This window comes from Esox lucius, chromosome 7 (genome assembly GCF_011004845.1).
Source record: "Esox lucius isolate fEsoLuc1 chromosome 7, fEsoLuc1.pri, whole genome shotgun sequence".
Lineage (NCBI taxonomy): Eukaryota > Metazoa > Chordata > Actinopteri > Esociformes > Esocidae > Esox > Esox lucius.
The window spans coordinates 22685240-22712452 of record NC_047575.1 but is presented as its reverse complement, the minus strand read 5'-3'; the positions used below and the strand labels follow the sequence as shown (position 1 = coordinate 22712452).

The window sequence follows — 27213 nt, the reverse complement described above, 5'->3', positions numbered from 1 at the left end:
AGCATGTCCATCACTCTGCCTCCCCAGAGGTTGTTCCCAACACATGACCCAGAGAGATCACTAGCTTACTCATACTAAAAAGACCTTACATTCAGATAATTTAATATTTCATGTCCATTAATGTAGATTCCAGATTACGCAGATGCTGAACAGTTTTTTTTTGGATTGTAACTGAGAGAATGTAACTGTCTTACCTTAAAATCATTTAATAATATCATGTTGATGGACAGACATTACAGAGAACACACAGGTTTCAACCTTATGCCTTGAAATGCAAGATGAACATGTAATTATATTAATTACTCTGTTTAAGATCAAGTAATGCAGTCATCCACCAAGCTAAAGTGCTAACTGAATAAAGGGACTATGAACTGTTTCAATGTTTGACTTATTGAAGACTGTCTAATAGGAACATAATCTCCATCAAATGAAATCTACAAACAAATCAGTGTCAAGATGGTCTACAATGGAAGACTAAATTAACCATCACAAACCAATTGACTGAGTATGGACTGAATAGCCAACCCCTGTAAACACAAGTAGTCACATGGTATAGAAATATGAAGCTCAAGGATATAAGCGTTCATCCACTCTTTGTCACACCGATCATGAGGACTGCATATCTCGCTAGCTATTTTCTGTCAGCTTTGAAATGCTGGGAAATTCCATTTCTTCCAGTGATTACTTTGGGATGATTGAAGCAGAAAAGGCATGTAGAGACGATGCTTGCTGCCATCCCAAAAGCCTTAACTTCACAGTCATTGGAGTGGTATATAATCCAGTTTCTTGCCCAAAGGCAGATATGGAGGGATAGAGGATTGCTTATAATCAATCTCTTTATTGTTGTGTGACCTTGAGCAAACCAATAATAAGATTATTCACAACTACGAGCTACGAGCTGGCTGTGGTGGCCAGTTGGCACTACCACAGTTTGCCCATCAGCTCCACACAATGTGACAACAATACTCCCATGCTGATCGCTCCTAACAAAGAGAACTAAAATTAACTTAACTTTTGTGACTGATACGTGGTGTTTTCAAGGCCAGATTAGTTGCACTCTTTGGATCAGGGCTGGCGATTGCTCTGTAGAGGGCAATACCCTCTACTCTGGAACTCACTGCTGTTTTTTATGTGGCCAACCTATGGCTTTTATGTGCACCTTTTAAACCACATCTTAAACAGTTTACAATCTTAACATTGGATAATGTCTCACTGCAAACACTTAGCAATGTGACGCATTCAGTGATCAGCAACTAATAGATAAAGCAGTCCAGTTAAAACCAGCAGCTTCACTGGGAACTTTTAATCCATGTAAACAAAGAGGTCACGACTGGAGCCATAGTGAAAAGCAGGGTTGGGATCAATTCCAATTTGAGCCTGGATTCGATCTGAAAGCAGCTTCAAACTGAATTTTCCAAATGAGCCAATATCTACAGCATTGTACCGTGAATAGTAATCTCTGCAAACATTGCCTTCAAAGCTACAATGTCCATAACCAGCTACTGTGCATTCACACATTTTTCAGACCCCTTTACATTCTCTTGTTATGGACTTACATTTTATAACTGATTACATTTATTTATTTTGCCATCAATTTATACACAATCCCTCAAAATGACTAAGCAAAAACATGTTTTTAGACATGTATGCCAAATTATTTAAAATATTTTTTTGTGCTGTATAGAAGGGACTTTAGCAGCAGTCACAAAGTCTTCTTGGATATGCGAGGTTTGCACACCTGGATTTAGGCAGTTTCTACCATCAGATCCCACCAAGCTTTGTTAGATTGGAATGGGAGCATCAGTTATCTTCAGGTCTCCCCACAGATGTCAATGTGGCTCAAGTCAAGGCTTTGGAAGGGCCACTCAAGGACAATCACAGACTTGTTCAGCAATGTCTTGGTTGTTTGCATAGGGTCATTATTGCACTGAAAGATCTTTGCCCTAGTCTGAGGTTCTGTGCTCTCTGGATCAACTTTTTTTCAAGGTGCTGTCTGTATTTTGCTCCACTCATCCTTTCTCAATCTGACTAGCCTCCCTGCTCCTGTAGTTGAGAAGCTTCCCCATAGCATGATACACCCACCACCTTGCTTCACTGTAGGGATAGTATTAGCCACGTGAATAGCAGTACCTTGTTTTCGCCAGATGGTGCACTTGGCATTCAGATCTAATAGTATCATTCAGGTCTCATAAGACCAGATAATTTTTTCCTCATGCTCTCAGATCCTTCAGATGGCATGTCTTATGCCTTTTACTCAGGAGTGGCTTCTATCAAGCCACTCTACCAGAAAGGTCTGATTGATCAAGTCCTGAAAAGATGGTTGTCCTTCTGGCAGGTTCTCAAATTTCTGCAGAGAAAATCTGAAGCTCTGTTAGTGACCATTGGATTCTTTCTCACCTCCATGACAAAGACTCTTCATGCCCAGCTTGGTTTTTGCTCTGACATGGACCGTGAAGTTTAGGAACTTAAATATGACGTGTGCCTTTCTAAATCGATGATGTATGCCTTTCTAAATCATGTCCAATCAATTGAACTTGGCAGTGGTGGACTCCAATCAAGTTATGGAAATATCTCAAAAATGATCAAAGGACACAGGATACATTGGTGCTCAATTTGCAGTATAATATTTAAGATGCTGACTGCATATGTCCATGAGATATTTTAGTATTTCATTTTCATGAAAAGAGTTGGAAGGTCACCTCCCTTAGCCAAGTTTTATTGTTATAATTAGGCTACATGTTATATTTCCTGAAATGCCTTTCATGTTCATGACAGTTAATTCTCCACTAATCATTCGTTTATTTAAAATAGCTTGTGGCCATTACCCCCCTTATTTCAACTCAGGTATTCAGACCAACCATGGTGCAATGCCCTACCGCAGAATCAAAGAAAGAGATTACAAGCTAGAAGAGAATTTTAAATGGGACTATTTGCAAAACATGTACGCTAGGGAAGGCAGGAAATAGAGATGGCAGAATCATTGAAGGGTTGCATCTCTATTACATGTAATAGGTCCTTGAATGGGGAATTACCCCATGGAGAATTCTTTTAGACTCTTGACAGGCAGGGTGCTCTGGTTCAGACTTCTGCCTGGAAGAGAAGGCCCTCTGCATTGCTGCCCCAGATGCATAAGTAATATTCTCATATTTCCATATGGTGATCCCCTGAATATTAGTGTAAAACCTGACATGGATTAGTCTGTTCAATGTTTTAATCAGTTCAAGGCTTAAATCATCTTGAAGATAACTACAAAATGTGATGAGCCACAGCTATCCTGGAAACCCACCAAGCAGCTCAAATTCCTAGTCAGGAGTTACACATTGGTCATTAACAGATCATAGCAACAGTCTTTGTTCATGAATTAAAATACGAAATTAATTATTCAAATACATCAGGGGTGACAATGTTACCCGAAGCTACCATAGTCATGCTTGTTTTAATTAACCATAACAAACACTATGTTTGGGGACAAGACTCCTGGTTGCCACCCTTGATTGCAAGCTGAACGTAGATTCAGTGGTTGCCAAAATGGGGAAAAGCATGGCTATGATAAAACATTGCTCTGCATTCTTGACATCACAGTCCTAGAGTCCTAGTTTTATCACATCTGGACCACTGCCCAGTTGTACAGTAAAGTGCCACAAAAAATGACATGGGAGTTCAGAAAAGCATGTATAGACCTGAAAATGTACACCTGGAGTAAATTAGACATGGACTGAGAATCTGCAAATTTAATGAATGTAAATAAATAAACGGCCACTGTCTCTTTTGCTCTGAAAAAAGAAAACTACACACTGGAAGTACAGTGAGAACTTGCGCTGTCCTTGGTGCTGACATCTTGTGTAAAATCGCACACTCTACAAGTTATCTGGATCCTCTCCTACAGTAGGCTACAACTTCTGCACAAATTATGCTGTAAATACAGTAATACAAGGGATTAACTGCACGTTTTCAATGTCAGTATAGACAGCAAATAGACTGCACAGTATTGTCGTGGAATGGTTTGAACTACTCAAAACGTGTTTACAGTAGCAAAATGCACGCAGCTTTCAACGGAGTCACGGAATCATAAAACTCCATAGTTGTTCCTGGTCCCTCTGGTGTGAGACTCTGTTGGTGGACTTCGAGATTAACGTCGAGACTAAGACTGTTCAATACACAAGGTCGGCGGGCTCCTGAAGCGTACGGAATCGCCAATGCAAATTAGTAAGCTCCCTCCCTGCCTTTGCGTTTTGTAACGTTGTTCTCAACCACGGAGAGGGCAGCCGGAGACCATGAGAGACAGAGAGTGAGAAAGAAAGAGAGAGAGGGAGGAGCGGAAACACGACGGAAACGTCGTGACTACACATACACGGCTATACTAGTTGGTGCTAGGATATAAGAGAATGTTCTTAATCGAAGAGTAGACTACGTGGGTGAAAGATTCGACCCTGTTTCTGAATGCTTTCGGCATGGTAATACGCAATTTTGATCGGTCCAATAAAAGGTAGGCTAAACGATATTCTGATTTGTATTTTATCACACTGATTAAACTAAGTATTGATAGATGACAAACTATACGATATGCAACTTCAATAAATGTTAATACACAGATTTGTGCTTACAAAATCATAGTTTAGGCTGACAACTGGCATTATTTTTGAAGATCTGGCCGTGTTAACCAGCGTATGAGAAGTTGGTCGTTACAGAAAGATTATAGAAACAAATAATTCTGCGTTTGTGAGCCTGTAGTGTATGTGCAAACTGTTGCTTCCCTTGTCTGATAGCCTCTGTCTGAATGCCCTAAATACAATTGATGTAGCCGGATAAGGACTGAACCGTGGGAAAGTCATACTGAATTAGAACCCTAGCCTTGGTATAATGGCCAAACTGCCAACCTCTTCAAACTGTATTTCTTAAATATGACATTATGATCTGGTTACTGTGTTTGTGCTGAGGGTGTACTGGTGATACCACAGTGACATATCTCTTTGAGGCTTTCTTACCTTGGCTGTAATGAACTTCGAGGCATTTCTACATTTCAATGGCTATCCACTATTACAAAAATAGAGAGAGCACGTGGACAAAGTGTCGTTCACCAACACAATCATACCTAATTTACACTGGATCATACATCAACATAAAAAGAAGAATTATATATGTAATATGCCTAATTTCAGAGTTGCAGTTCACGCCAAGCTTTATTGCTGTATTACCAAAAGGCTACACACAGTTTGTTTTGAACATCCTTCTGCTTCACATTAAATTCCAATCTCCATAGTTTAACTGTTGGTAGAGAAGAAGAGGGCTCAGAGATCTTGGAAGCAATTAAAGCATGGAAGTCAATATTTCTCTTCCACAACATTAATCTTGTAAAGCCATTGATTTATCCATATTTTTATGATATGACTGTATAGTGGAATAGTGCATCCAGTGAAATGTAGTAGGGAGTTGAAGAGGAAAGCAGATGAGCAGTGTTTTAAATATTATTGTATAGCACTGCTGTTTTAATGTTTTGTAAATGGGTCACGATTCTAATGGAATGCCATTATAGAGTTTTGATTTCCATTATTCTTCATCTGAATTGCTGCTTAAACACGATTGGTCAGAGCACAAATCATTGAAACCCCAATATCAAATGCATGTCAGTGTGGAGGTTTACAAACAAGACACTGGTGAAATTCAAGTACACAGAAAACAAAACACGTGCTTTGATGCACCATGAAAATCTAGGCATGTGCTGTTGCCAACAGGCAGACACTTTCTTCCCAAACAACCAATAACAAGAGATATAGGCCAATGTCACACCAGGTTTGGAAAAAGAAAAACAATTACAACTAGCAAAGGCAAATTATTTCAGGACAGAAACAAAATCCTATTTGTCAACATACGCACCTATTCTTTAAAGCTATATACAGTAGATTTCCTTTGTATTTTCCAATAGGGGTCATGTATACAAAAAATACATGTTCTGCCAGTTTAAATCTGACTTAAAGGCTTGTATTTTATCGTCCAAGGAAACTCCTGGCTTCCAGGGCAGGCTGGCTGTTCTGTTGCCTTGGAGATTACTGTAAAGGTCATCACTGCTGTGACACATCAGAGAGATCTGATTACACGGTGGTCCTTTTGGTCTCCAGTCCAGAGGCATGGCTATGAACCATGGGAAATATTTAAAATCTGACAGCCTGGTTGCCTACCTACCATGTGATTAGACTGGACTTATGGAGCCTTGGGAAGATTCTACTGTGGTCCTAATGAAGCTGTAGATCCGTTGTTCTTTCTCTGGAATGGTGGCTCTCTAGGGGTCAGAGAGCCTACAGCTGGACTGTGGGGATGGCCACGCCCCTGTACAGGCTGCGTGGCTTCCTGCGACGGGCTCAGATTGTCTTCCTCTTCCTGGGGATTGCCCACCTGATGGCAGGGAGTATCCTACTGCTGCAGCGCTCCGGCCTGACCCTCAAGGCAGCCCTGGTGCCAGGGGCTGCCGGCCGCCCTCCTCTCCCAGCACTGGCGGCGCCTCCCACAGCTTTGAGGGTCTCGGCCGGCCTGGGCATGAGGGCACGCTCAAGATGGGCGGCCAACCAGGGCGTGTCGGGCGGCGGAGGGAGCATCAAGACGGGGCGAAGCTGGCCTGTGTCCCGGCGCCTGGGGATCAAGCGTCCGCACCACGGCTGGTCCCACAGTCTCGTGCCAGACACACAGGAGAAGAGGGGCCCTCGCAAAAGCAACACAAGGCACAAAGGTACCTCTTTCTGCCTGTAGTTTATGTGCAAACTGCATATCAGACCTTGATTGGAATTGTATTTTTTCCAGGCTCACTGGCAGGACTGATCAGCTCAGACCTGCTGGCAACATTTGTCAGTGGTGTGCGCTACTAAATGGTTAATCTTGTTGTACCGATGGATTTGACGTGGCTTTTCACTGACTGATTTTTTTTTGACACGACAAGGGACCTACATTGGCTGCTTCATGCATGATGCCAATGAACGAGCCCTGGGGGGGACGGTGCTGTATGACCAGCGCAAAATGACCAGGTCTTTGTGTCAAGACACCTGTTCAGAAAGGTAATGAGCCCGGAGGAACTATGGGGAGCTCTATTGGGTTAGTTATTCTAGTTACTGGGATGAATAGTTCCTGTGTCTCAATGGGGAGCCAGGTGGCAGGACAGTTCTCAGTTCACACTCAGCGTGCATGAGTGTGTCTGAGATGCAGAATGAGAAATAGTGCTTTTTTTGTGGGTGTTAGTAATCATTCAAATTAATGACAAAACACAATAAATCAATTTATGACAAAACAGTTATTGGTGCAATATTTCACAGTATGTCTAGACATAGGAAATGATTGTCATGAAAACAAATAGCCAAGGCAAACAGAATCAGACCATGTGTTTTGTTAGGGGGGGGGGACTTGTTGAAGGTTGGAAGCCAGGGAAAATCCTTGGCAGAAAAATTAACGAACCCGCTGTAAATCAGTAACTGTGCGTGCTTCTTCAAAACCAACCAAATACCTTACCTGGCCGAGCTCCAACAGTGTTCATTAGATTACTGGACAACAGTGCGTGACAATTCCCAGGAAATCAACAATTAAAATGTATGCCAATTTTGTGCATAGAGCTTTGGAGATAGGAAACCTTTGGACAGCCTTCAATTATCTTCCAGGATCTCCCCCTGATAGCAACAACAGCATGTGATGGAATGTCCCCACAGACAGACAGACACACACAGATACAGATACACACACACAGACAGACACACACAGAGACAGATACACACACACACAGACAGACACACACACACAGACACAGACAGACAGACACACACAGAGTAGACATGTATTTATCTCAAATTAGACTCATATGACCCTTGTGATTGGAAAGAACCCCATCATCTAATGTGATCTATTCAGCTAGCATTCATAACAGCTAGGATAAATGAACTCTGCCCTTCAACACTGCCAGCTCTGAATGACTATATTAAAACATATATTATTTATTCACAACACCAGCCTGGTGTCCTATGGGCACGTTAGCCTAGGGCTAATGATGGGCAGTGGTTAGAGACAGCCCTGGGATGAGGCACTGAGGTGAAGGATGTGTGACTTGTGTGTATGTCTACCTATCTGCAGTGGGTACCGGTTTGCAGGTCTGGAGTACGGAGCAGACTGTCACTGTGGTAACCGCATCAGCAGCCCGCGGGCCCAGGAGGAGGACTGTAGCCTGGTCTGTAGGGGTGAGAGGGGAGCCCATTGTGGGGGTGTGGGCCGCCTCTCCATCTACCAGGTGGAAGAACAGCTTCCAGGACAAAGGAAATGTAAGGGTGCAATACTCAACCTAGATAGAGCATTGTCTGACTGAACGGCTCTAATGGTTTTCACTAACCTCTGACCTGGAAGCATATCTTCAGTGTTAATACCCAGCAACATTACAATATTTAACCAATATATACAGTATTTCAGTCATAGCCACTATACAGTTTGACATTTTACCATCTAGGATAAATACGGTGTGCAATGTTTCCTTTAAGCCTGGCAGTGTAAAGATAATATACTTTCTAGATCATTTGAAATGCTTAACATTACAACATTTAGAGAGAAAATACATTGAATGCATTTAGCAATGTTTATAAGTAGAGGCCTGATCTCTGCCTGCCGTTGTTCTCATATCACCCATGTGATTACAGTCAGAAACGTCCGCTACAGTGGCTGCTTCAAGGTGCTGAAGAACACCACCAACATCTTCCCCTATTACTCCCTCCAGCCAAACTCCACATCGCAGTCCTGCATTGAGACCTGCACAGATAAGGTTTGATTCCATTCACTGAAAGAAACCCTGAAAGCTGCTAACATTTATTTGCAGCTCCAGCCCAGACCTCGCCGTCCTCACTCAGATCCAACTGCAGTGAGGTGTCATTGATCATCTTTCTCGGCTCCCCAGTGAAGATAGATGGGAATGATATGGCTTTGTGTGATGGAAGCAACATATGACCATCCATCATACTGTCTTTGTACACATGGATAACACATACCAGTGCTATCTAAAATCAGAACCATTATTAATTCATGATTTAGAAAAAAATATCCATAAAAATAATATTTTGGATACCATGTAGAATGCTTTCCAAAGAAGGCTCTATACAGTATGGATACAAAAAGGATTCTACCTGTAATCAAAAAAAGTTCTACTTGGAAAGAAAAAAGTGTTCTCCTATGGGGAACCCTGCATGCTGAAGAACCCTGCTAAGCTTTCCATACAAAGGGCTGGTAGAGATTTCCTGTTTTAAATGAAAATAATAGGCCACCTTGTGCAAAAAAGGAACCAAATGAAATGGGGCAAGAGGTTTTGATCTTTTATTAAAAACAATGCAACATGTAAGATTTCTTATGCAGAAGATCACAGGAACATTGAAATTAATTATTGAATTGCTACATTGAAAACAAATCTCCCCCTCACCTGCTCTGAATCTTTCTAGACTTTCAGTTTTATCCACCAGTTTTTAACAGCTGTAGAAAAATACTTTTTTGCTATTGAAAGTATCTTTCACTGCAATTTAGACTGTCATCTGTGTCTGTTTTGTGCAACCACTAAATATTAATGATTTCAAAATTGGCTGCTTGCCCCAGCCACAAAACCCAGAGAGTGTTCCAATGTTTTATAATAATGCTAGGAGAGAAATCAATAGGTGAATATCACAGCCTGTCCAAACACTGGCAGGTAAGTAATTCTGTGAAACATCATCATTCCACTATTTCTGCGTATTTTATGGAGATTTCCTGAAATGACAATGCAAACATTAAAATGTGTTCTACCCTTAGGTGAGAAATAAGATTGATTTGAAGCCCAAAAAATGATAGGAAATGCATGTCAAATGATCTACTGCAGTACAGTAACTACGCTGGTCTGTATGTCCAGCAACATGCAGGCAGGATTCAAGCCTTCTCAAACAGCCTAATATCAATACGGCAAGATACTGGACCTATCAATATTTTCCTATTAGAATAGTATGGTGTATATACATATTTATATATCATGAAACAAGCGTCATGAAAACAAGGCACTCATAGCTCTCGTTGTGTGCATTTCATTAACACATTTCCCGTGTTAATGTCGGCTCGCAAAACACTCAGGGCTGACCAAAAAACATCCTGGGCAATGTGTTGCCCCTGGCGCCAGGGCTGTCACTATTAACAGTGCTGATTACAAGCGGCAACAGAGGTATGCCGGTTCGTATTGTCTTAGGTGTGATTACAGAGAGATATGAATTTAAAATTGAGCCTCAATGGCTTGGGCATAATCTTCCCATTATGGCAAACATGCTTGGCCCACTTAGGCTACGGTCTCTTCTGTTCTGTCTTGAATGACATGATTATATTGATGTGAGAAGTGTAAATACGGGATCCGAGGAGGCAAGAGTTTTTCTGAGAGGACACTTGAAAAACTCTTAGCCTGAGCAAAAAATATTTTTGCTCAAAATATTTATATTCAAAGATAAACTTACTATTTACACAAATTACACTGGCAGACATGTAGTAGACCTACATACAGCAGTACGATTCAGTAATTGAACTAATGCATTTATCAGATTGCAGCATCTATAGTTTGTATTTCAAGGAGTGTGGTATGACAAAATTGTCAAGCTTAAGGGTTTTTCGCAATTTTGTTTGCTGCCCTTCACAGTATCAAAGTTCCTGACATGGTTTTGCAGAGCTTCTTGTGTTCCCACTACCATCTGATGTGCTCTTAACATGTCCAATCCAAAGATACTCTCAGTGGCTGCTTTATTAGTACATGCGTACAATTGAGTGAAGTCTGTTAAATAATTCATGACCACCAATATGTATTCATATCACCTTTTAGTTTTCAAGGTGTAAAATTTCTACTGACACTAGGCAAGGCAAGTTTATTGGTATAGCACGTTTCATACACAGGGGCAAATCAAAGTCCTTTACATTATTAGGCCGAAAATGAAAAAAAAAAAAATACATCAGGCACACTAGAAATACATTTTGCATAAAAGACAAAGCATAAAATGGAAACTGCACATTTAAAAAACAAAGCATAGAAATAAAACATTTCATTTAAGAGGGCTAAAAGGCAGGAGAAATCATCTAGGTTTTTAGCCTAGATTTAAAGTGGTCAACATTGGAGCAAGTCTATGATTTTCTGGCAATGCTTTCCTACTCTACCAAGCATAATGACTTAACACTGCCTCATCAACCTTGGTCCTGATTCTGGAAACGTTTATCAGACCAGACCCTGATGACATGAGGGGTCTAGAGGGTTCATACTGAGAGAGAAGGTCTGAGATGTAACTTTTCCTTGAAACGTTGAGTGAATTATAGACAAGTACAATCAATTATATGAGATACAGGCAGCCAAAACTGAGTAAAGTGAGTCGGCTCACTAGAAAGACTCAGAATACCCATCACATTGCCGAAACCTGTGAATTGGTGTAATTTGTTCTCGACCAGAAGTGATACCTGATAAAAGGCCATTACCGTAGTCCAACCTACTTGAGATAAAAGTGTGGATACGTTTTCTTGTTTTGGTATACTACCTGGCTATTGTCAGTAAATATGTCATTTCATTGTTGTCCGCATGCTCAATGAATGACATAGTAAGTAATCTTGGAACCTCTCACATGTTGTCCACTTCATAGCTACGAATTGCCTTGAACATAATTGTTCTTTTCAGGAGCGGTTAGCATTCTCGATCCACAGCTGATGACTACAATCTTTCCCATCTGTCTCTGATAGAGAACTTCTGCTAATCAAGTGTAGCATTTCCTGTTTTGTGGTGTCCATGTGATGGGCTGGCTTGATGATGATTGGTCCTCTTAAGGGTACCCTTCTCTACCTTTCCCCGTTTCCACTGTATCTGCCTCAAAAGAGGGTACAAATAAAATAGCCCACGACCCATTATAAAGTACTGATTGACCAACACTGATTGATTAATCAAAATGTCAAAAAACTCATTTAGATTTCTGCACCCTTGCATTTGCTTATTGACTGAGCAGATAAACACAACAGCAATTAATGCAGTCCCTCCCCACTCACTCTCTCTCCCCACCCACTCTCTCTCCCCACGCACTCTCTCCCCACTCACTCTCTCTCCCCACTCACTCTCTCTCCCCACCCACTCTCTCTCCCCATGCACTCTCTCCCCACTCACTCTCTCTCCCCACTCACTCTCTCTCCCCACTCACTCTCTCTCCCCACCCACTCTCTCTCCACACTTACTCTCTCTCCCCACTAGCTATAAAATGACAGCAGGTTTTTAAAACGTCAGCAGGTTTTTAAAACGTCAGCAGGTTTTGAACAACGAGAGCAGGTTTTAAAAAACGAAAGCAGGTTTTATAAAACAGCACGTTTTATATATAAAAAACTATAGTAATCCAGTGTCATCTCCAGTGCTCTGAATGAAGCAGAAAGGTAGGACATTGTGTATTGTGAGAGAAAACAAGTAGGGTTTGTAAGGGAGGGAAAGTGAACAATTGTTTTACAGTGTATTTCATTTACTGCCACTTGGTCATGTCACAGGTAGACTTTTGGATGAGACTACGTTGGTTTAGTTTTGCAGCAGCATATGTTGTTTCATGATCTGACCTAGTGGTATCTTATTATTTCATGGTTCTGGGGACAGTTTTAAGTATTTTGAACAAAGAGTCGGTTGGCAGCCAAAACTGAGTAAAGTGAGTCAGCTCACTAGAAAGATGCAGAATACCCATCACTGATGTTCATGTACTTTAGAATATTATCATAATGTAATGTTATTGTGGAGTGCCATCTGGAAGGCATATGAAATCCTTTAAAGTGTTAATGCAAACCTTTTGGGGGCTTTTTGCATAATTTCCAGGAGGGGGGTTTAATGCTTCAATTAATAGTTTCTCAAAAAGAGTGAAATAACACTGACTGCACCCTGTAGAACAATAGAACAGAGGCAAAATTAAGAATAACAATTGTTAAGTTCATAGACAAACAAGTAACTTGTATTATCTAGGCAACATCTAGGTGTTGATTCTAAATCAGATGTGTATCCTTCACTTGACACAGTTGCTGAATAATCCCAAAAATATGTGTTTACAACGGAAATGAATAATTCATGAGGCAGTATAGACTGCGCAGGCAGACACAGTTGATGAATTGAGGTAAAAAAAAGTGTTGGTGGCTGCCTAACCTTTTAAACATTTTATTGTTATTGATGTTGCCCACGGGTCAGATGACGACAAACCTACAACAGGGATATTCATTGTATTATAAATTGCTGCTTGAATTTATTGGTCCTGGTTGGGCTTGTACTGCAGGAGCTCCCGCTGGCCGTGTTGCGACGGCCACACTGTTACTGTGCACGGGCCTCGTCCCTGTTTAGACTGAACCAACGCCTGCCACCAGGCCAGCCATGTCTGCAGACCAATGGCACAGTGTACACAGGCGCCTCCATCTCCACAACCCTGTCGGATCAGTACTACTACAGGGTTTACCAGACACCTGTGCTTGGTGAGAGGCTTCCATTTTACTAATACTGTACTACAGCTGTAAAAACAACATATTGCTGAAAATAAATCTCACTTCACTGCAAGTTAATTTACTGTTTAACAGATCTTTATATTTCTTCAAGCATCAAGTAAAGATATAAAACTGCTCAATAAATAAAATGCCTCAGACATGCACAGCATGATATCCTAATTTAGACAGCAATGGGATCTTAATGAGATCACTAAGTGTTGAACTAAGATTGTTGTAGATGGTTTATAAACTGATCCACTGAGATTTGTATTTATTTGGTTCAATTTCTCAATCTAGTAAACATTTAATCACTGCTTTATGGTGAAACTGTGATTAGAACTCTTAGCAACAGATTGCTATGTATACCATGTACACATGTAGATTCATGCTGATCAAACCCTGATGTTCTGCCTCATTCAGATTCCAGGTGCAAAGAAAGAACATTTCTGCCCGAGAAGTCCCCTTGTCTTGTGGCTCTCTCAAGTTTCCCCGGAGCTGGCAATACCTGGGTACGCCACCTGATTGAATTAGTGACAGGATACTATACTGGCAGCTTCTACTTTGATGGCACGCTTTATAACAGAGGTGAGGATAAATATTAACACAGTTCAGATGTTGTGATGGATGGTAATAGTGCGTAACAGCTGGAAATGCTTGATTCTTTTTTCCTGGCATCCGTATTTTTCCAATAATGCAGTACCATATACACTCACCTAAAGGATTATTAGGAACACCTGTTCAATTTCTCATTAATGCAATTATCTAATCAACCAATCACATGGCAGTAGCTTCAATGCATTTAGGGGTGTGGTCCTGGTCAAGACAATCTCCTGAACTCCAAACTGAATGTCAGAATGGGAAAGAAAGGTGATTTAAGCAATTTTGAGCGTGGCATGGTTGTTGGTGCCAGACGGGCCGGTCTGAGTATTTCACAATCTGCTCAGTTACTGGGATTTTCACGCACAACCATTTCTAGGTTTTACAAAGAATGGTGTCCATCCATCCATCATCTTCCGCTTATCCGGGGCCGGGTCGCGGGGGCAGCAGTCTAAGCAGAGATGCCCAGACTTCCCTCTCCCCAGACACTTCCTCCAGCTCTTCCGGGGGGACACCGAGGCGTTCCCAGGCCAGCTGGGAGACATAGTCCCTCCAGCGTGTCCTAGGTCTTCCCCGGGGTCTCCTCCCGGTGGGACGGGACCGGAACACCTTCCCAGGAAGTCGTTCCGGAGGCATGCCCAAGCCACCCCAGCTGACCCCTCTCGATGTGGAGAAGCAGCGGCTCTACTCTGAGCTCCTCCCGGGTGACCGAGCTTCTCACCCTATCTCTAAGGGATCGCCCAGCCACCCTGCGGAGAAAGCTAATTTCGGCCGCCTGTATCCGGGATCTTGTCCTTTCTGTCATGACCCAAAGCTCATGACCATAGGTGAGAGTAGGAACGTAGATTGACTGGTAAATCGAGAGCTTCGCCTTGCAGCTCAGCTCTTTCTTCACCACGACAGACCGATACATCAACCGCATTACTGCAGAAGCTGCACCAATCCATCTGTCAATCTCCCGTTCCATCCTTCCCTCACTTGTGAACAGGACCCCTAGATACCTAAACTCCTCCAATTGAGGCAGGCACTCTCCACCAACCTGAAGTGGGCAAGCCACCCTTTTCCGACTGAGGACCATGGCCTCAGATTTGGAGGTACTGATTTTCATCCCCACCACTTCACACTCGGCTGCAAACTGTCCCAGTGCATGCTGAAGGTCCTGGTTTGAAGGGGCCAACATGACTGAATGGTGTGAAAAGGGAAAAACATCCAGTATGCGGCAGTCCTGTGGGCGAAAATGCCTTGTTGATGCTAGAGGTCAGAAGAGAATGGGCCGACTGATTCAAGCTGATAGAAGAGCAACTTTGACTGAAATAACCACTTGTTACAACCGAGGTATGCAGCAAAGCATTTGTGAAGCCAAGCACAACCTTTGGGTTGATGGGCTACAACAGCAGAAGACCCCACCGTGTACCACTCATCTCCACTACAAATAGGAAAAAGAGGCTACAATTTGCTTTAGCTCACCAAAATTGGACAGTTGAAGACTGGAAGAATGTTGCCTGGTCTGATCAGTCTCGATTTCTGTTGAGACATTCAGATGGTAGAGTCAGAATTTGGCGTAAACAGAATGAGAACATGGATCCATCATGCCTAGTTACCACTGTGCAGGCTGGTGGTGGTGTAATAGTGTGGGGGATGTTTTCTTTGCACACTTTAGGCCCCTTAGTGCCAATTGGGCATCGTTTAAATGCCACGTCCTACCTGAGCATTGTTTCTGACCATGTCCATCCCTTTATGACACCCATGTACCCATCCTCTGATGGCTACTTCCAGCAGGATAATGCACCATGTCACAAAGCTCGAATCATTTCAAATTGGTTTTTCTTGAACATGACAATGAGTTCACTGTACTGAAATGGCCCCCACAGTCACCAGATCTCAACCCAATAGAGCATCTTTGGGATGTGGTGGAACAGGAGCTTCGTGCCCTGGATGTGCATCCCACAAATCTCCATCAACTGCAAGATGCTATCCTATCAATATAATTTTCATCATAGGTACACCTCAACTATGAGAGACAAAATGAGAAAAATATCCAGAAAATCACCTCTGTAAAATAAGTATTTGGTCACCTACAAACAAGCAAGATTTCTGGCTCTCACAGACCTGTAACCTCTTCTTTAAGAGGCTCATCTGTCCTCCACTCGTTACCTGTAATAATGGCACCTGTTTGAACTTGTTATCCGTATAAAAGACACCTGTCCACAACCTCAAACAGTCACACTCCAAACTCCACTATGGCCAAGACCAAAGAGCTGTCAAAGGACACCAGAAACAAAATTGTAGATCTGCACCAGGCTGGGAAGACTGAATCTGCAATAGGTAAGCAGCTTGGTGTGAAGAAATCAACTGTGGGAGCAATTATAAGAAAATGGAAGACATACAAGACCACTGATAATCTCCCTCAATCCGGGGCTCCAAGCATGATCTCACCCCGTGGGGTCAAAATGATCACAAGAACGGTGAGCAAAAATTCCAGAACCACACGGGGGGACCTAGTGAATGACCTGCAGAGAGCTGGGACCAAAGTACCAAAGGCTACCATCAGTAACACACTACGCCGCCAGGGACTCAAATCTGATCCGTGTAAAGGAAAGAATGAATGGGGCCATGTATCGTGAGATTTTGAGTGAAAACCTCCTTCCATCAGCAAGGGCATTGAAGATGAAACGTGGCTGGGTCTTTCCGCATGACAATGATCCCAAACACACCGCCCGGGCAACGAAGGAGTGGCTTCGTAAGAAGCATTTCAAGGTCCTTGAGTGGCCTAGCCAGTCACCAGGTCTCAGATAGAAAATCTTTGGAGGGATTGAAAGTCTGTGTTGCCAAGCGACAGCCCCAAAACATCACTGCTCTAGAGGAGATCTGCATGGAGGAATGGGCCAAAATACCAGAAACAGTGTGTGAAAACCTTGTGAAGACTTACAGAAAACGTTTGACCTCTGTCATTGCCAACAAAGGGTATATAACAAAGTATTGAGATGAACTTTTGTTATTGACCAAATACTTATTTTCCACCATAATTTACCAATAAATTCATTAAAAATCCTACAATGTGAATATCTGGGGTTTTTCCCCCTCATTTGTCACTCATAGTTGAAGTGTACCTATGATGAAGATTACAGGTCTCTCTCATCTTTTTAAGTGGGAGAACTTGCACAATTGGTGGCTGACTAACTACTTTTTTGCCCTATTGAATATACATATACCTTTTGAGTGAAAATGTATGCATTGTACTTGACAATAACAGTAGCATGAAGTGAGAGCGTTTGAACAGGAAATTAAAAATCCCTGAGCTGGCGAGGTGAAAAATCTGTTGTCCTGTCCTTGAGCAAGATGGTTATCTCCCCGTGTGCTCAGTGTGGCAGCCCCCTGCACCTCTCCAGTATGGAGGCGGTTGGGTTTAAAGCCAAAATTACATTTCAGCTGGACCTTGAGGGTTACTGATGACTGAAATCATGCTCCCAGAGGTTCCATCTACTGTGTCGGGTGTTTTTCAACTAGGTTTTAAAGGGGAGAAAGACTACTGGAGGAGTGGACGCAGCATCTGTGTGAAGACCCATGAGAGTGGGAAGAGAGAGATGGAAATGTTTGACTCCGCCATCCTGCTGATACGTAACCCATACCACTCCCTCATGGCAGAGTTCAACAGGAAGTGTGCTGGACACCTGGGCTATGCCACAGACGCGCAGTGGAGGAGCAAAGGTACAGTCAAACATCAAACGCAGCTTTGTGTTTGGGAGGTGGGCTGCATGTCAAGGGTCAAATAATGAACACAAATACCAACACCAAGAGATGTATCGTTCCAAAATGCATAATAATGAATGGTGACAAATGTCAATGTCAGTGTGTCTCTCCGACTCTCTCAGCAATGTCTTTACAAACACTGACATCTCTTTCTTTCTCTACTTCAGAGTGGCCAGAATTTGTTGACAGCTACGCCCCCTGGTGGGCGTCCCATGCACTGAGCTGGTTGCATTTCGGCCGTCGCCTGCTTGTGGTGCACTACGAGGACCTGCAAAGAGCACTCTTCCCCCAGCTCCGCCTACTTACCTCCTTCCTCAATGCCAGTGTGACGGAGGAAAGGCTGATGTGTGCTGAGAGCAACCAGGACGGCTACTTCAAACGCTCAGGCGGGGCCCAGCGGCCTTCCTTTGACCCTTTTACAGCAGAGATGAGGAGAACCATTGACTCATACATTCACACAGTGGACAAGGCCCTGAAGGACAATAACTACAGTGGCCTGCCGCACAATTACATGCCTAGATGATCTTTGTAAGCTGATCCTCTCTAGAGCAAAGAAAGGACACAGAAACAAATGAAGGGGGAGGGGGAAGGTGTAATCCCCTGCGACCACTTGAAAGATATTAGACCAGTCAAGGCAGGTAGCTCATCTTTATTTGATCAGCCCCGTTGTTGTGTTTTCGTTACGTGAAACTGACTCAAACTATGACAGGTGAGAGGATTTTTAGATTTTCAGAAGAATGGCTCAGAGAGAAAGTACCTGTATGAACACACCTATGAGCAATTTTTTGAAAAGTCTGAGATGTTCATTGCACTGTTCATGACTGCAGAGGATTTTGGAGATCCATCTCAATGTTAGTGAGAACAATCAGTGTCGCTAAGACAAAACCATGACTGAGCATTACAGACTCTGATGAAAAGCCTTATGGACAGATTCTCTACTGGGAGTAAAAAGGCTCATCCACTCTTGTGATTTGTCATTGGGAGTATGGTGCAAGAGCCTGCCTGCACAAACAGTTCAAGCATGTCTTGTGGACTGAGGCCTTTAACTTCTATTGTAATCTCTAGGTACTTATGTACTTTAATTACGTTTTTACTGGCAGAGGTTAAAGAGATAACAAGACATTACTGGTTACATTGTGACTTGCAGACAGATTTTAAGTTGGTCGTTGGAGCAGTTTGTAAGTGCCTTCCATTCAAACTAAATCAAAGTGACATTGTACTGGGTGAACAGGCTTTTTGTAACACCATGTACCAAATGTTGTACAAATTGAGGTTGTGAATCTTTGTCAGAGTTTTGTAATGTTTATAAGAGGAGGGTGTTTATCTTGACAATAGGACACTTTAATGCAAGAGGTACCCAAACTATAATTAAGAATTGCATGCCTTATGTTTTCTGTTAGTGCAAACAAGTCAACACATTAGAAAAGTTATGGAGAGTAATCTTTTAGAAGATAAACAAACACACAAACAAACAGTTGGTCATAATTGTCATTCTAATGGGTTGTTCAATGCAAACAGACAGGAGTAGTGAATCTGTGTAGGTATAATAGTGAATAAGTGATGAAACATAAGAAACACAAAAAAGAAAAGTAATGCATTTCCATAGTGATGTCACCTCTAAGCTTGGGAAGAACTCCATAAAAAATCCTCATCTATACCATCAAACCATCTTTCCGTGAAACGTTGTTGGTAGGAGGCAGGAAACAGGTGCAGGGAGAACAGAGGACTTCACATAATAAGTTCTAAGTGGAAACCAAACTAAAAAAAGACATCAATCAATGAATCAACTGCATTCATTATATCAAGCCCTTTTTACATCAGCAGTTGTCACAAAGTGCTTTTACAAAACACCCAGCCTGGTTAGAAAAAACTCTCTAATAGAGGAACCAGACTCTGAGAGGTGGCCACTCCTCTTCTGGCTGTGCCGGGTGAACATTTAAAAGTACGCATTGTAATAATGAATAAATGCATGTGGGCTGTGTCCAGAGTCTATCAACATAATCAAAGTCAGCAGCATGACCAGATGGACAAAGACAGGGACATTCAGGGCGGAGGAATGGTTGGTGGAGCAGCAGCTGAAATGGTTAGGTATCGTCAGCTACTTGATCTGCAACACAACCAGTAGGACTTTGGACAGGGACAGCAACGGGTCTTTCAGGCCTGGTAGTCCTGAGGTGTGGTCCAAGGGCTCATGTCCTCCTAAGTTTAAACGGAGCAGGACACAAGGAACATTTTAAGTGCATTCCTTAGATTTACAAAGGATTTACAAAGGAGAAGGAGAACTCCTATTGCCCCAGCATAATACACTGCATGCACAATTATTAGGCAAGTGAGTATTCTGATCGTAACATTATTTCTATGCACATTTTCCAAGTCCAAACCATATAAACTTGAATGATCATTGGGTTGAATCATTTTCAGGTGATATGTATTGGTGTAATGAGGGAGGGTGTGACAACAGTGGATAACACCTTATATCAAGGTGTGCATAATTATTAGGCAGCTTCATGACCTCCGGTAAAATGGACCAAAAAGAGATTTAACTGACACTGAAAAGTCATAAATTGTAACTTCCTTTTCAGACGGATACAACACTCTTGAAATAACTAAACTATTGACGCGTGACCACCGGACAATCAAAGGTTTTGTTGCGAATAGTAAACTGGGGTACAAAAAATGTATGGAGAAGAAAAAATTAACTGCAAAAGACTTGAGAAGAATTAAACGTGAAGCTACCAGGAACCCATTATCCTCCAGTGCCACCATATTCCAGGGCTGCAACATACCTGGAGTGTCCAGAAGTACAAAGTGTCAAGTGCTCAGAGACATGGTCAAGGTCATGAAGCCTGAAAGAAGACCATCAGTGAATAAGATTCACACGTTGAAGCGTATAGATTGGGCAAATACCTGAAGACAGATTTTTTTTATGGTTTTATGAACAGATGAGATGAGAATGACTGTGGCTGAATCACTAATGGACACACGGCACTACTTTCAGATGTACTGGTATGGGCTGTTATCAATAAGGATGAGGTAGTTGGACCTTTTCAGATTGCCAGTTTCTGGGTGATACTTTCTTCAAGCAGTGATACAGGAAGAAGTCATCAGCATTCAAATAGGCCATGTTCTTTATGCAGGACAATGGTCCATCACATGCATCCAAGTACTCCACTGCTTGGCTAGCAAGCAAGGGCCTCAAAGATGCCCAAATAATGACCTGGCCCCCTTCCTTAACTGACTTAAATCCTATTGAGAATTTGTGGACCCTTCTCAAATGTGAGATTTACAGTCAGGGAAGACAATTACACCTCTTTGAAGAGCATTTGGGAGGCTGTGGTTGCTGCTTCAGTGAAAGTTGATTGTAAATAGATCAAGAAACTTACAGACTGCATGGATGGAAGGCTCATGGCAGTTATTGAAAAGAAGGTTGGCTTTATCGGTCACTGAATATTTTTGAAAGGCCAAAAATCAAATTTTTCAGTTTGTTACTTATTTTTTGCACTTACTCTACAAATTGAATAAGTTGGGATATTATTTTTGTCATTTAGTTGCCTAATAATTCTGCACACTAATTGTTGCCTAATTATTGTGCACATTTATGTATTCCCCTGAGAAAGATCAAAAGATCAAACTCAGGTTTGAGTTTCAATCATATTTTGTATTGACTGAGAGCATTGTGTTTGTTCAACAGCAAAATAAATCTTGAGGAATACGATTTGCCTAATGATAATATAGTGTAATATAGCAGTGTAAGACCTTGGGGCTGAGGGAGGTGGGGTCCAGTGACACAGTGGCCCTATCTGAGCGTAACCCCAGACAGGACCCAACAGGTAGGACGGCAATCCATCCACTTTGCCAAGCATCAACCAGATTATTAACTAGCTCATTGATTTAATACCACTGTTCACTATGATGTCAAGGATTTTGGATTCATTATACTCCATAACTTCTGCAAAAGCATTTGGATGAAAGCTCCTATGGGTAAGTCTTATATATGATTAATCTTCTAAGTTGATAAAAAAGGAGCCTTTTCCTGATAAAACTGTGATAGCTTAAAGATGCACTGTGCATATTGTCAGTGAGCAGTGATGAGCAGATCAAGTCTTATGTTGTGTCATCCAGTTACGTGCTACTATCATGCATCTTTCATTACTGCATCCTGACTGATGTGTTACTGCCTTGTCATGTTGCTACTACAACTGGTCTGTCTGCCATCTCACACTTTTCTTTCTCATTCATTTCTCTCAGCAACACAGTGTGTATACTAGGGTTTAAATGGAAGCGGATATAATAAAGCAGAGGCATAAGGGACCCCTGTGTGCTAACATGCCAAAAGTTCTATTTGACTGACGTGGTGTCTGTTGAAATGAAGCCCCCAAACCGGCAACTCCATCTGCTAAATAATATGTGACCCAGAAACCCACAGGATCATTCGGCATGGTGACATTTTCCAATCCCTTTCACCACAGGCAGGCCGTGCATTTCTGTCTGCCACATTGTGGATAGATTGTTCTATTTTTCATTGCAAATGTATGTTTGTTTTATTTTGCTTTCTGACATTCTCTTTCCACAGCTTGTCACACTAAATACTGTAAGAGACAATACTGTGTACCAGCAGTGTAAACTTGTGTAAATCATTACGTACACTCAGTCTGTACAAATCTTTATTCTTCATCAGCAACAGCAGATCTGTTGCTCCACAATACAGTATGAATGCACCGTTCACAATCCCCATTATTTAATAAACAAGGCTCAAAACCAGATGAACATGGTAAACCTAACCTTCCCCTTTGCCAAAATCCAATAATTGTTTATTAACATGAAAGTAATTCAACATGAAATCAACAAAATAGGTTTTTGGTATTTAATTAGAATTAAATTGTAAATCAAAACATGAAATCTGTTTTTAGTTGTTTTTTCATTATAATTTATGATGTAATCTTTAATCACCCCAACTGTTTTCCTGGTGGCACTGGGATATTTTTTTTTTAACAACTTTAGTGATAGTGAGGTACAAATTCAAGTGGCCATATGATAAGTAAAGTCCATGGAGATTAGACCAGATGTAGACGAGAAACATGCTTTCCTGAGGCCTAACCCGATTCAATATAAATAGGTTTTTTCTGTCAGACAATAGAACTTTGTGCAACTACATTTTCTCTAATATCTAGCTATACTTTAAGTTACGGAACAAAGCTAGGGCTAATCCAAAAAGACCGGGGGCTGAATTCTTGGAAACCCAGTCCTATGACGCCAATTACAGTGACTAGCTCTATTGTTGTTGTTTTTTATCATTTATATAGCAATTTACTACATAATGGTAGTGATTTTGCATGAACGTTCTTCATACAAATGAGCTAAATTGCTTTCTTCATGCACAACTGCATGTGAAGCTAGAGTGGCTGGATTAGCCAATCAGAGTCTAAAGACCACACATTTGTGTTGATTGACATATCCCTTGTGATCATGTAAAACATTATATTTTGAACTAGATCATGAAATTAGGCCATGATGTTATGAAAATAGCCATACAATTATGAAATATGTCACAATATTATGAAAATGGCCTTGAATTTATGAAAATAGCCCTGACTTATCTTGTGATTTTTGTCACCTTTAACACATTTTCACCTCACTTTCCCAATCCTGTGAATGCACCTCATTTTCCCAATCCTGTGAACACACCTCACTTTCCCAATCCCATGAATTGACCACACTCTCCCCATCACAATCAAAGGAATTCTGGTCATCTGTTTCTCAGCAGCCTCACTATTTAGTTCTGTTCAGTGCACCTTTTCCTTTGTGAGGTATTGTACGTTTTGACTGTATACTGTACCTTTGTCACTTAGGTTATTTTTTGACTTACTGTGTATGACCTTGTATTTTTTCATAGTCCTTGGTCTATGAGTTTTGTCTTAGCCCTTATGTACCTTCACCTGTGTGCCTTTTTTGGATTACTGGATTTTGACCTTTGCTTGTACCTTCAAACACTCTTTTTGCCTACTCCTTCTAAAAAATGTGCTGTGCTTTCTGTGATTGGAACCAAACAACCTGCCTGCCTGGTAGTCCTTACAGGGAACAGACAGACCTTATTTTATGTTTCTTTTTTTATTGCACTGGCTCTTCCTATCAATTCTGTTGAGCACTGTGGCACTAACTTGTCTTCAGAACATGTTCTGAACATTATATTTCAAAACAAAAACCCCAAACAAGAAACAAAAACACCACTATTGCTAGAAATACATTCCCCCACTAGTGAGGAAAAAGTCATACAAAGATACTGTATATATCTTATATATACACAGATCAGCCATAACATATAAAATGATGTAATATAACAGCCATACCATTATAACGCCAACCATGACCATGTGTTCCAATGGCACGTTATCATTTTGAAACCCTTTTGTGATAATGCTTGCACCATTGAAAACTGTTGTGCTGATTAAAGAAGCAATAAATCTGTCCTTTAGAATAGTTCAGTATCTTCAGTATCAGCGTTTGTGTGTTCGGTTACAGGTTCAAAATGGTCAGAAACAAATAACTTTCTTCTGAAACTCGTCAGTCGATTCTTGTTCTGAGAAATGAAAGCTATTCCATGTGAGAAATTGCCAAGAAACTGAAGATCTCGTACAACGACGTGTGGTACTCCCTTCACAGAACAGTGCAAACCGGCTCTAACCAGAATAGAAAGAGTGGGAGGCCCCTGTGCACAACTGAGCAAGAGGACAATACATTATTCTTATAGTGTCTAGTTTGACAAACAGATAGTTCCCAGTGGAGAATTAGTATTAGTATATTTTGGTGAATATATCAAAATGTATATTTTAGAATTTCTTTAAGTGGGGCACTATGTTAATCAAGACGATTTCAGCTTCATTATAAATATGATTTGGCAGCGCCATTTCTTGTGATCAAACACTAGATAAGCAATAGTCAGGAGTAGCAATTTTGTTAATACTTGCAGATTACCCAAATGTAATCGCAAAAGATACAATAGGGGGACACATTTTTACTTTCTACGAGAAGACCAGCAGTTCCTCCCTTCTGACGCTTTTCACCAATTGGTCCCTAGATGCTGTGCGCGTAAATCTGTCTGTTAATCTTGCTTTTAATATGTTATGCTTATTTCATGTTTTTGCTAGCTTACGCGAAGCATTCTTGTTGTCACCAGTTGCATTTCCACTAAAACATATTATGATAGTGGAATTTATGCTGTCTATAAATAAATTACAGATCGATCCTGATTAATCAGTACCATAAAAAGCATATGTGTGATGCACTGTTTGATAACGTGCCTGGAGCTTTCCAGATAGAGGGGCTGATATTATACAGTATCCTAACATTGCCGATATTGTACTTTGTGCCTTGATCAAGTCATTTGACGGGAGACATTTCAGGGCCTGTTCTAATGAACCGACTTAGAAAAAGACAGCTCCTGCACTTTGCATAGTTAACAGTAAAACGTAACGTCTTTAAGATAAAGAACAGTTTTTTAAACAGAATTTTAAGATTAATTATTTTATCAGTTTCACAGCACTATTCATTTTTTAAATATCCTACCATTATTTTGAAAAGTGGCATTATAAAAACTCAGAACAATGTGCCATTTCATTTAAATATTTAATTAATTATGTAATCATTTTAATATTTATTTCACTTTGACTCATTTGGTAAATCCTTTAATGTGTCTAGTTACTATGAAGAACTTCAGGTAATTGTTGGTCAAAATATGACGTGAAGTGCAGTATACTTTAATTCCACAAGATGGCTCCAGAGCTCTTTCTAAAAGTGCAAGTTATGTATAGCGCACTGCACCAAACACCAAAATCAGTTTTCTGGATGCTACAGTAGTTGCAAACAAGTTTAGTACCAAGCTACCAATCACACTGAGAGATTTTAAACTAAACAGAAGCTAAAAATAGACATAATGTTTACAGAATGTGTAATGTAGTATATTAAATACGAAATCAATGTAGTGGGAATTAGGCAGGTCTGAAAAAGAGCCCAAATGTTTGCCTATGTCACCCTTATTTATTTCAGTTTTTACAAAAAACTGTGTGTCATTTAAATTAGCTTCACTAAACCCTTACATGAAACATCTAACTCCTTGAAACACTACTCTGATTTTCATTTTGTTAGAAGACCACCAATGTACTGCAGAGTAATTCAGTGACTAGTTGTACTTGTAGTTCACTTCTTCCTCACACCAACTACAGTATGAACAGAAATGTAGAAAATCCCAACAAAGTTATTACCAAACATATTATCAACAGTGAATTAACCTCTGACCAGTAAAACTGTAATGTTTACCCTAAATCTAACCTCTAAGCCATATACTGATCAGCCATAATATTATGACCACCTGCCTAATATTGTGTATGTCCCCCTTTTGCCACCAAAACAGCCCTGACCCATCGAGGCATGGACTCCACTAGACCTCTGAAGGTGTGCTGTGGTAACTAGCACCAAGACGTTAGTAGCAGATCCTTAAAGTCCTGTTAGTTGCAAGGTGGGGACTCTATGGATCGGACCTGTTTGTCCAGCACATCCCACAAATGCTCAATTGGATTGAGATCTGGGGAATTTGGAGGTCAAGTCAACACCTTGAACTCTTTGTTGTGTTCCTCAAACCATTCCTGAACCATTTTTGCTTTGTGGCTGGGCTCATTAACCTGCTGAAAGAGGACAATGCCATCAGGGAATACCATTGCCATGAAAGGGTGCACATGGTCTGCAACAATGCTCAGGTAGGTGGTACGTGTCAAATTAAAATCCACATGAATGGCAGGACCCAAGATTTCTCAGCAGAACATTACCCAAAGCATCACACTGCCTCCGCCGGCTTGCCTCCTTCCCATATTGCATCCTGGTGCCATGTGTTCCCCAGGTAAGTGACACACACGCACCCGGCCATCCACGTGATGTAAAAGGAAAAGTGATTAATCATACAAAGCCACCTTCTTCCATTGCTCCGTGGTCCAGTTCTGATGCTCACATGCCCATTGTCAGCGCTTTTGGCAGTAGACCGTGCATGCATAGACCACGTGCATCAATGAGCCTTAGCCACTCAGACCAGGAACACCCCACAAGGGCTGCAGTTTTGGAGATGCTATGACCCAGTCGTCTAGCCATTATAATTTGGCCCTTGTCAAAGTCGCTCAGATCCTTACGCTTACCCATTTTTTCTGCTTCTAATACATCATCTTTGAGGACAGAATGTTTACTTGCTGCCTAATATATCCCACCCACTGACAGGTGCCATGATAATAAGATTATAAGTGTTGTTCACTTCACCTGTCAGTGGTCATAATGTTATGGCTGATTGGTGTAAATAGCCATTTTCAAATTTGAACTTGTGAAATATTGGTAGTTTGACTTTACTAT

General features: G+C 41.3%; 1 protein-coding gene across 3 annotated transcripts; it reads left to right on the top strand.

Moving 5' to 3' along the window:
- The first annotated feature begins 4314 nt into the window (after window positions 1-4314).
- On the top strand, window positions 4315-19671 carry wscd1b (WSC domain containing 1b). 3 transcript variants are annotated; one of them, XM_010870678.4, is made up of 9 exons: window positions 4315-4486; window positions 6282-6721; window positions 6929-7043; window positions 8104-8288; window positions 8658-8779; window positions 13278-13470; window positions 13900-14064; window positions 17584-17784; window positions 17994-19671. In XM_010870678.4, the coding sequence occupies exons 1-9, from the start codon at window positions 4452-4454 to the stop codon at window positions 18347-18349; spliced, it is 1812 nt and encodes a 603-aa protein (XP_010868980.2). In that variant the 5' UTR covers window positions 4315-4451; the 3' UTR covers window positions 18350-19671. The 3 variants fall into 3 exon arrangements, with proteins under 3 accessions (XP_010868980.2, XP_019903491.2, XP_019903492.2); XM_020047932.3 differs by having other exon boundaries at window positions 6246-6721; XM_020047933.3 differs by having other exon boundaries at window positions 5997-6721.
- Window positions 19672-27213: the final 7542 nt, after the last annotated feature.

What these genes read in the sequence shown, in the direction of transcription:
- wscd1b (XM_020047932.3), top strand. Translation starts at nt 4,452, where the DNA reads ATGGTAATACGCAATTTTGATCGGTCCAATAAAAG. An exon ending in GCTTCCAGGACAAAGGAAAT is followed by an intron (nt 8,289 to 8,657) that starts GTAAGGGTGCAA and finishes ATGTGATTACAG; the next exon opens with TCAGAAACGTCCGCTACAGT. An exon ending in TTGAGACCTGCACAGATAAG is followed by an intron (nt 8,780 to 13,277) that starts GTTTGATTCCAT and finishes CTTGTACTGCAG; the next exon opens with GAGCTCCCGCTGGCCGTGTT.